This window comes from Sebastes fasciatus, chromosome 14, assembly GCF_043250625.1.
Source record: "Sebastes fasciatus isolate fSebFas1 chromosome 14, fSebFas1.pri, whole genome shotgun sequence".
NCBI classification, from domain to species: Eukaryota; Metazoa; Chordata; class Actinopteri; order Perciformes; family Sebastidae; genus Sebastes; species Sebastes fasciatus.
The window spans coordinates 33,337,104-33,349,851 of record NC_133808.1 but is presented as its reverse complement, the minus strand read 5'-3'; the positions used below and the strand labels follow the sequence as shown (position 1 = coordinate 33,349,851).

Sequence of the window (12,748 nt, the reverse complement as noted above, 5' to 3'; positions counted from 1 at the left end):
ACGGTGTGCGGGGCGTGGCCTTTCCAAAATCGCATGTTTGGGCGTTAATTACAGCGGCACCATGTGGCCGATTGGGGTCATAGTTCTTGAGAAGCAGCTGCACATCATTTCCAGTTAGTGTGCAAAGTTTCATGTTTCTCGCTCATTCCAGCTCACGGCAAATTGCGCCTATTCGGCAGACAACGAATAATAATAATAATAAGAATAATAACAAATCGGAGCAAACTTAGAAGGGTTATGCCCCTTCGGGGCTATAACCCTAATTATTAGTATTATTAGTATTATTATTAGTATTATTAGTATTATTAGATGTGTTCTACTGTAATAACAGCAGTAATGATCAGACCACCAACAGCTCAGCAGTCAGCTGATAAAGCAGCAGAAAGACACATGGGAAATATAACATGAGTAGTTTTAGATTCATTATAAATAATATTAATAAAAAAGCTTCACCAGAAAACTCTGACAATAACAGCAGAGAACATTTAAAAGAGGAGATAATAAAACGGTAATAAAGACCAGAGAGCTGGAACCTAACAAAACATACCAACATGTTTCATTCAAATCAGGAAAGATGAACCCAGAATTTATAATTTAGTTTCTAGAACTCTAAAAGAACCCAAATAGATTTTATTAATGTCACATTGATTCTATAAATGTACTCATATATCACATTTAGTCCTCCGTGGTCCAGGTGTGTTTCACAGTGATTTAAAACCAGATTAACAATGTTAATAATGTTAATAATAACAGTTAACAATGTTAATAATAACAGTTAACAATGTTAATAATAACAGTTAACAATGTTAATAATGTTAATAACAGTTAATAATGTTAATACTATTAATAATAGTTAATAACAGTTAATATTAATAATAACAGTTAACAATGTTAATAATAACAGTTAACAATGTTAATAATGTTAATAACAGTTAATAATGTTAATACTATTAATAATAGTTAATAACAGTTAATATTAATAATAACAGATAATAATGTTAATAATAACAGTTAACAATGTTAATAATAACAGTTAACAATGTTAATAATGTTAATAACAGTTAATAATGTTAATACTATTAATAATAGTTAATAACAGTTAATATTAATAATAACAGTTAACAATGTTAATAATAACAGTTAACAATGTTAATAATGTTAATAACAGTTAATAATGTTAATACTATTAATAATAGTTAATAACAGTTAATATTAATAATAACAGTTAACAATGTTAATAATAACAGTTAACAATGTTAATAATGTTAATAACAGTTAATAATGTTAATACTATTAATAATAGTTAATAACAGTTAATATTAATAATAACAGATAATAATGTTGTTAATAACAGATAACTATGTTAATAATAACAGTTAATAATGTTAATAATAACAGTTAACAATGTTAATAATAACAGATAACTATGTTGTTAATAACAGATAACTATGTTAATAACAGTTAATAATGTTAATAATAACAGTTAACAACAGTTAACAATGTTAATAATAACAGTTAACAATGTTAATAATAACAGTTAACAACAGTTAACTATGTTAATAATAACAGTTAATAATGTTAATAATAACAGTTAACAACAGTTAACAATGTTAATAATAACGGATAACTATGTTAATAATAACAGTTAACAATGTTAATAATAACAGATAACTATATTAATAATAACAGTTAATAATGTTAATAATAACAGTTAACAACAGTTAACAATGTTAATAATAACAGATAACTATGTTAATAATAACAGTTAACAATGTTAATAATAACAGTTAATAATGTTAATAATAACAGTTAATGTTAATAATAACAGTTAATAATGTTAATAATAACAGATAACTATGTTAATAACAGTTTACAATGTTAATAATAACAGTTAATAATGTTAATAATAACAGATAACTATGTTAATAACAGTTTACAATGTTAATAATAACAGTTAATAATGTTAATAATAACAGTTAATAATGTTAATAATAACAGTTAATAATGTTAATAACAGTTTACAATGTTAATAATAACAGTTAATAATGTTAATAATAACAGTTAATAATGTTAATAATAACAGTTAACAATGTTAATAATAACAGTTTACAATGTTAATAATAACAGTTAATAATGTTAATAATAACAGTTAATAATGTTAATAATAACAGTTTACAATGTTAATAATAACAGTTAATAATGTTAATAATAACAGTTTACAATGTTAATAATAACAGTTAATAATGTTAATAATAACAGTTTACAATGTTAATAATAACAGTTAATAATGTTAATAATAACAGTTAATAATGTTAATAATAACAGTTAATAATGTTAATAATAACAGATAACTATGTTAATAATAACAGTTTACAATGTTAATAATAACAGTTAATAATGTTAATAATAACAGTTAATAATGTTAATAATAACAGTTAATAATGTTAATAATAACAGTTAACAATGTTAATAACAGTTAACAACAGTTAACTATGTTAATAATAACAGTTAATAATGTTAATAATAACAGTTAACAACAGTTAACAATGTTAATAATAACGGATAACTATGTTAATAATAACAGTTAACAATGTTAATAATAACAGTTAACAATGTTAATAATAACATAACTATGTTAATAATAACAGTTAATAATGTTAATAATAACAGTTAACAACAGTTAACAATGTTAATAATAACAGATAACTATGTTAATAATAACAGTTAACAATGTTAATAATAACAGTTAATAATGTTAATAATAACAGTTAATGTTAATAATAACAGTTAATAATGTTAATAATAACAGATAACTATGTTAATAACAGTTTACAATGTTAATAACAGTTAATAATGTTAATAATAACAGATAACTATGTTAATAATAACAGTTTACAATGTTAATAATAACAGTTAATAATGTTAATAATAACAGTTAATAATGTTAATAATAACAGTTAATAATGTTAATAATAACAGTTAATAATGTTAATAATAACAGTTTACAATGTTAATAATAACAGTTAATAATGTTAATAATAACAGTTTACAATGTTAATAATAACAGTTAATAATGTTAATAATAACAGTTAATAATGTTAATAATAACAGTTAATAATGTTAATAACAGTTAATAATGTTAATAATAACAGTTAACAATGTTAATAATAACAGTTAATAATGTTAATAATAACAGTTAATAATGTTAATAATAACAGTTAATAATGTTAATAATAACAGTTAATAATGTTAATAACAGTTTACAATGTTAATAATAACAGTTAATAATGTTAATAATAACAGTTAATAATGTTAATAATAACAGTTAATGTTAATAATAACAGTTTACAATGTTAATAATAACAGTTAATAATGTTAATAATAACAGTTAACAATGTTAATAATAACAGTTAACAATGTTAATAATAACAGTTAATAATGTTAATAATAACAGTTTACAATGTTAATAATAACAATTAATAATGTTAATAATAACAGTTAATAATGTTAATAATAACAGTTAATAATGTTAATAATAACAGTTTACAATGTTAATAATAACAGTTAATAATGTTAATAATAACAGTTTACAATGTTAATAATAACAGTTTACAATGTTAATAATAACAGTTAATAATGTTAATAATAACAGTTAATAATGTTAATAATAACAGTTAATAATGTTAATAATAACAGTTAATAATGTTAATAATAACAGTTTACAATGTTAATAATAACAGTTAATAATGTTAATAATAACAGTTAATAATGTTAATAATAACAGTTAATAATGTTAATAATAACAGTTAATAATGTTAATAATAACAGTTAACAATGTTAATAATAACAGTTAATAATGTTAATAATAACAGTTAATAATGTTAATAATAACAGTTTACAATGTTAATAATAACAGTTAATAATGTTAATAATAACAGTTAACAATGTTAATAATAACAGTTTACAATGTTAATAATAACAGTTAATAATGTTAATAATAACAGTTAATAATGTTAATAATAACAGTTAATAATGTTAATAATAACAGATAACTATGTTAATAATAACAGTTTACAATGTTAATAATAACAGTTAATAATGTTAATAATAACAGTTAATAATGTTAATAATAACAGTTAATAATGTTAATAATAACAGTTAACAATGTTAATAATAACAGTTAACAATGTTAATAATAACAGTTAATAATGTTAATAATAACAGTTAACAACAGTTAACAATGTTAATAATAACGGATAACTATGTTAATAATAACAGTTAACAATGTTAATAATAACAGTTAACAATGTTAATAATAACAGATAACTATGTTAATAATAACAGTTAATAATGTTAATAATAACAGTTAACAACAGTTAACAATGTTAATAATAACAGATAACTATGTTAATAATAACAGTTAACAATGTTAATAATAACAGTTAATAATGTTAATAATAACAGTTAATGTTAATAATAACAGTTAATAATGTTAATAATAACAGATAACTATGTTAATAACAGTTTACAATGTTAATAACAGTTAATAATGTTAATAATAACATAACTATGTTAATAATAACAGTTTACAATGTTAATAATAACAGTTAATAATGTTAATAATAACAGTTAATAATGTTAATAATAACAGTTAATAATGTTAATAATAACAGTTAATAATGTTAATAATAACAGTTTACAATGTTAATAATAACAGTTAATAATGTTAATAATAACAGTTTACAATGTTAATAATAACAGTTAATAATGTTAATAATAACAGTTTACAATGTTAATAATAACAGTTAATAATGTTAATAATAACAGTTAATAATGTTAATAATAACAGTTAATAATGTTAATAATAACAGTTAACAATGTTAATAATAACAGTTAATAATGTTAATAATAACAGTTAATAATGTTAATAATAACAGTTTACAATGTTAATAATAACAGTTAATAATGTTAATAATAACAGTTAATAATGTTAATAATAACAGTTAATAATGTTAATAATAACAGTTTACAATGTTAATAATAACAGTTAATAATGTTAATAATAACAGTTAATAATGTTAATAATAACAGTTAACAATGGTAATAATAACAGTTAATAATGTTAATAATAACAGTTAATAATGTTAATAATAACAGTTAACAATGTTAATAATAACAGTTAATAATGTTAATAATAACAGTTAATGTTAATAATAACAGTTAATAATGTTAATAATAACAGTTTACAATGTTAATAATAACAGTTAATAATGTTAATAATAACAGTTAATAATGTTAATAATAACAGTTAATAATGTTAATAATAACAGTTAATAATGTTAATAATAACAGTTAACAATGTTAATAATAACAGTTAATAATGTTAATAATAACAGTTAATAATGTTAATAATAACAGTTTACAATGTTAATAATAACAGTTAATAATGTTAATAATAACAGTTAACAATGTTAATAACAGTTTACAATGTTAATAATAACAGTTAATAATGTTAATAATAACAGTTAATAATGTTAATAATAACAGTTAATAATGTTAATAATAACAGTTAATAATGTTAATAATAACAGTTTACAATGTTAATAATAACAGTTAATGTTAATAATAACAGTTAATAATGTTAATAATAACAGTTAATAATGTTAATAATAACAGTTAATAATGTTAATAATAACAGTTAACAATGTTAATAATAACAGTTAATAATGTTAATAATAACAGTTTACAATGTTAATAATAACAGTTAATAATGTTAATAATAACAGTTAACAATGTTAATAATAACAGTTTACAATGTTAATAATAACAGTTAATAATGTTAATAATAACAGTTAATAATGTTAATAATAACAGTTAATAATGTTAATAATAACAGATAACTATGTTAATAATAACAGTTTACAATGTTAATAATAACAGTTAATAATGTTAATAATAACAGTTAATAATGTTAATAATAACAGTTAATAATGTTAATAATAACAGTTAACAATGTTAATAACAGTTAACTATGTTAATAATAACAGTTAATAATGTTAATAATAACAGTTAACAACAGTTAACAATGTTAATAATAACAGATAACTATGTTAATAATAACAGTTAACAATGTTAATAATAACAGTTAACAATGTTAATAATAACAGATAACTATGTTAATAATAACAGTTAATAATGTTAATAATAACAGTTAACAACAGTTAACAATGTTAATAATAACAGATAACTATGTTAATAATAACAGTTAACAATGTTAATAATAACAGTTAATAATGTTAATAATAACAGTTAATGTTAATAATAACAGTTAATAATGTTAATAATAACAGATAACTATGTTAATAATAACAGATAACTATGTTAATAACAGTTTACAATGTTAATAACAGTTAATAATGTTAATAATAACATAACTATGTTAATAATAACAGTTTACAATGTTAATAATAACAGTTAATAATGTTAATAATAACAGTTAATAATGTTAATAATAACAGTTAATAATGTTAATAATAACAGTTAATAATGTTAATAATAACAGTTTACAATGTTAATAATAACAGTTAATAATGTTAATAATAACAGTTTACAATGTTAATAATAACAGTTAATAATGTTAATAATAACAGTTAATAATGTTAATAATAACAGTTAATAATGTTAATAATAACAGTTAACAATGTTAATAATAACAGTTAATAATGTTAATAATAACAGTTAATAATGTTAATAATAACAGTTTACAATGTTAATAATAACAGTTAATAATGTTAATAATAACAGTTAATAATGTTAATAATAACAGTTAATAATGTTAATAATAACAGTTTACAATGTTAATAATAACAGTTAATAATGTTAATAATAACAGTTAATAATGTTAATAATAACAGTTAATAATGTTAATAATAACAGTTAACAATGGTAATAATAACAGTTAATAATGTTAATAATAACAGTTAATAATGTTAATAATAACAGTTAACAATGTTAATAATAACAGTTAATAATGTTAATAATAACAGTTAATGTTAATAATAACAGTTAATAATGTTAATAATAACAGTTTACAATGTTAATAATAACAGTTAATAATGTTAATAATAACAGTTAATAATGTTAATAATAACAGTTAATAATGTTAATAATAAAAGTTAATAATGTTAATAATAACAGTTAACAATGTTAATAATAACAGTTAATAATGTTAATAATAACAGTTAATAATGTTAATAATAACAGTTTACAATGTTAATAATAACAGTTAATAATGTTAATAATAACAGTTAACAATGTTAATAACAGTTTACAATGTTAATAATAACAGTTAATAATGTTAATAATAACAGTTAATAATGTTAATAATAACAGTTAATAATGTTAATAATAACAGTTAATAATGTTAATAATAACAGTTAATAATGTTAATAATAACAGTTTACAATGTTAATAATAAGTTAATAATGTTAATAATAACAGTTAATAATGTTAATAATAACAGTTAATAATGTTAATAATAACAGTTAACAATGTTAATAATAACAGTTAATAATGTTAATAATAACAGTTAATAATGTTAATAATAACAGTTAATAATGTTAATAATAACAGTTAATAATGTTAATAATAACAGTTTACAATGTTAATAATAACAGTTAATAATGTTAATAATAACAGTTAATAATGTTAATAATAACAGTTAATAATGTTAATAATAACAGTTAATAATGTTAATAATAACAGTTAATAATGTTAATAATAACAGTTAACAATGTTAATAATAACAGTTAATAATGTTAATAATAACAGTTAATAATGTTAATAATAACAGTTAATAATGTTAATAATAACAGTTAATAATGTTAATAATAACAGTTAACAATGTTAATAACAGTTTACAATGTTAATAATAACAGTTAATAATGTTAATAATAACAGTTAATAATGTAAATAATAACAGTTAATAATGTTAATAATAACAGTTAATAATGTTAATAATAACAGTTAACAATGTTAATAATAACAGTTAATAATGTTAATAATAACAGTTAATGTTAATAATAACAGTTAATAATGTTAATAATAACAGTTTACAATGTTAATAATAACAGTTAATAATGTTAATAATAACAGTTAATAATGTTAATAATAACAGTTAATAATGTTAATAATAACAGTTAATAATGTTAATAATAACAGTTAACAATGTTAATAATAACAGTTAATAATGTTAATAATAACAGTTAATAATGTTAATAATAACAGTTTACAATGTTAATAATAACAGTTAATAATGTTAATAATAACAGTTAACAATGTTAATAACAGTTTACAATGTTAATAATAACAGTTAATAATGTTAATAATAACAGTTAATAATGTTAATAATAACAGTTAATAATGTTAATAATAACAGTTTACAATGTTAATAATAACAGTTAATAATGTTAATAATAACAGTTAATAATGTTAATAATAACAGTTAATAATGTTAATAATAACAGTTAACAATGTTAATAATAACAGTTAATAATGTTAATAATAACAGTTAATAATGTTAATAATAACAGTTAATAATGTTAATAATAACAGTTAATAATGTTAATAATAACAGTTTACAATGTTAATAATAACAGTTAATAATGTTAATAATAACAGTTAATAATGTTAATAATAACAGTTAATAATGTTAATAATAACAGTTAATAATGTTAATAATAACAGTTAACAATGTTAATAATAACAGTTAATAATGTTAATAATAACAGTTAATAATGTTAATAATAACAGTTAATAATGTTAATAATAACAGTTAATAATGTTAATAATAACAGTTAACAATGTTAATAACAGTTTACAATGTTAATAATAACAGTTAATAATGTTAATAATAACAGTTAATAATGTAAATAATAACAGTTAATAATGTTAATAATAACAGTTAATAATGTTAATAATAACAGTTTACAATGTTAATAATAACAGTTAATAATGTTAATAATAACAGTTAATAATGTTAATAATAACAGTTAATAATGTTAATAATAACAGTTAACAATGTTAATAATAACAGTTAATAATGTTAATAATAACAGTTTACAATGTTAATAATAACAGTTAACAATGTTAATAATAACAGTTAATAATGTTAATAATAACAGTTAATAATGTTAATAATAACAGTTAATAATGTTAATAATAACAGTTAATAATGTTAATAATAACAGTTTACAATGTTAATAATAACAGTTAATGTTAATAATAACAGTTAATAATGTTAATAATAACAGTTAATAATGTTAATAATAACAGTTAATAATGTTAATAATAACAGTTAACAATGTTAATAATAACAGTTAATAATGTTAATAATAACAGTTAATAATGTTAATAATAACAGTTTACAATGTTAATAATAACAGTTAATAATGTTAATAATAACAGTTAACAATGTTAATAATAACAGTTTACAATGTTAATAATAACAGTTAATAATGTTAATAATAACAGTTAATAATGTTAATAATAACAGTTAATAATGTTAATAATAACAGATAACTATGTTAATAATAACAGTTTACAATGTTAATAATAACAGTTAATAATGTTAATAATAACAGTTAATAATGTTAATAATAACAGTTAATAATGTTAATAATAACAGTTAACAATGTTAATAACAGTTAACTATGTTAATAATAACAGTTAATAATGTTAATAATAACAGTTAACAACAGTTAACAATGTTAATAATAACGGATAACTATGTTAATAATAACAGTTAACAATGTTAATAATAACAGTTAACAATGTTAATAGTTAATAATAACAGTTAACAATGTTAATAATAACAGTTAACAATGTTAATAATAACAGTTAACTATGTTAATAATAACAGTTAATAATGTTAATAATAACAGTTAACTATGTTAATAACAGTACAGTTAACAACAGTTAACAATGTTAATAATAACAGATAACTATGTTAATAATAACAGTTAACAATGTTAATAATAACAGTTAATAATGTTAATAATAACAGTTAAATGTTAATAATAACAGTTAATAATGTTAATAATAACAGTTAACAATGTTAATAATAACAGTTAATAATGTTAATAATAACATATGTTAATAATAACAGTTAACAATGTTAATAATAACAGTTAATAATGTTAATAATAACAGTTTACAATGTTAATAATAACAGTTAATAATGTTAATAATAACAGTTAATAATGTTAATAATAACAGTTTATAATGTTAATAATAACAGTTAATAATGTTAATAATAACAGTTAATAATGTTAATAATAACAGTTTACAATGTTAATAATAACAGTTAAATAATGTTAATAATAACAGTTAACCAACAGTCAACATGTTAATAATAACAGTTAATAATGTTAATAATAACAGTTTACAATGTTAATAATAACAGTTAATAATGTTAATAATAACAGTTTACAATGTTAATAATAACAGTTAATAATGTTAATAATAACAGTTAATAATGTTAATAATAACAGTTAACAATGTTAATAATAACAGTTAATAATGTTAATAATAACAGTTAATAATGTTAATAATAACAGTTAATAATGTTAATAATAACAGTTAATAATGTTAATAATAACAGTTAATAATGTTAATAATAACAGTTTACAATGTTAATAATAACAGTTAATAATGTTAATAATAACAGTTAATAATGTTAATAATAACAGTTAATAATGTTAATAATAACAGTTAACAATGTTAATAATAACAGTTAATAATGTTAATAATAACAGTTAATAATGTTAATAATAACAGTTATATATATATAATTAAATATAATAACAGTTAATAATGTTAATAATAACAGTTAATAATGTTAATAATAACAGTTTACAATGTTAATAATAACAGTTAATAATGTTAATAATAACAGTTAATAATGTTAATAATAACAGTTAATAATGTTAATAATAACAGTTAATAATGTTAATAATAACAGTTAATAATGTTAATTATAAACAGTTTACTGTAATAATATTAATAATAACAGTTAATAATGTTAATAATAACAGTTAATAATGTTAATAATAACAGTTAATAATGTTAATAATAACAGTTAATAATGTTAATAATAACAGTTAATAATGTTAATAATAACAGTTAACAATGTTAATAATAACAGTTAATAATGTTAATAATAACAGTTAATAATGTTAATAATAACAGTTAATAATGTTAATAATAACAGTTAATAATGTTAATAATAACAGTTTACAATGTTAATAATAACAGTTAATAATGTTAATAATAACAGTTAATAATGTTAATAATAACAGTTAATAATGTTAATAATAACAGTTAATAATGTTAATAATAACAGTTAACAATGTTAATAATAACAGTTAATAATGTTAATAATAACAGTTAATAATGTTAATAATAACAGTTAATAATGTTAATAATAACAGTTAACAATGTTAATAACAGTTTACAATGTTAATAATAACAGTTAATAATGTTAATAATAACAGTTAATAATGTAAATAATAACAGTTAATAATGTTAATAATAACAGTTAATAATGTTAATAATAACAGTTAACAATGTTAATAATAACAGTTAATAATGTTAATAATAACAGTTTACAATGTTAATAATAACAGTTTACAATGTTAATAACATGTAAAGTTTACATGTATATATATATTCTGTATATATATATATAAAGTGTATATATTAATGTGTGATGTGATGTGTGTTCAGGGAGCACGATAAGAACCCTGAGCTCTTCTTCTCCACTCTGATCAAACTGAAGGAGAAACAGGTCAACTTTCACCTGTCGGTGCTCGGAGAGATCTTCACTGATGTTCCAGGTACTATAACACACCTTTATAACACCTTTATAACCTTAACACCTTCATACACCTTCATAACACCTTTATATGGATGCACCTATACCGGTATCGGGTCCGATACTGTGCTCATATACTCGTACTCGCAAAGCGGCTCCGATGCCACTTTACGGCAGCGTGACGTTAACCCAGCGTAGACTCACGCACTGAGGACAGTCCGGCCCGGTGACACTTTGTCCACGGCCCCGCGAGCCACCTTCGCCCCGAGCCTTTCCAAGCCGACCTAGAGCCGGTGGCGGCGCACCGCCTCGTATGCGGGACTCCCCAGCCTGCCGTGTGTCGCTCACACCTTCCAGCTGGCTGTTAACGAGGGTCTTTAGACATAGAGAAGTACTTGTATCGGTACTCGTATCGGTACTCGTATCGGTACTCGGTATCGGTACTCGGTATCAGAGAGTACCCAAATGTCTGAAATCGGTCAAATAGGTCTGAATAGAAGTGTTATCGGTGCATCACTACTATTTCTAAGACCTGACGATGTCCTGATCTGGGAGGGTCTGGTCTCACCTGGAGGGTCTGGTCTCACCTGGAGGGTCTGGTCTCACCTGGTGGGTCTGGTCTCACCTGGAGGGTCTGGTCTCACCTGGAGGCTCTGGTCTGGTCTCACCTGGAGGGTCTGGTCTCACCTGGAGGCTCTGGTCTGCTTCATCTTCTTCATCTCATCAGTCTGATGAAGTGTCCTCTGACGTCTCTTCCTCCTCCTCTTCTCTTCCTCTGAGGGTGTGTTGTGTGTTATTAGATGATGGAGGTCAGAGGTCAGAGGTCGGCTGATGATGTTGATGATGCTGTGATGATAATAATAATCATAATGTGTG

General features: G+C 19.7%; 1 protein-coding gene across 4 annotated transcripts in view; it reads left to right on the top strand.

The window, feature by feature from the left end:
- The window catches only part of gtdc1 (glycosyltransferase-like domain containing 1), a 58,792-nt gene that overhangs the window by 40,399 nt on the left and 5,645 nt on the right, over positions 1–12,748 (top strand). For all 4 annotated transcript variants that reach the window (XR_012597004.1, XM_074658007.1, XM_074658005.1 and 1 more), the window contains one exon: positions 11,785–11,894. Coding sequence is in view for 3 of the 4 variants with exons in the window: in XM_074658007.1 (XP_074514108.1) it covers positions 11,785–11,894 (110 nt within the window). In the remaining variant the exon portion in view is untranslated. The remainder of the gene's footprint in view (positions 1–11,784; positions 11,895–12,748) is intronic.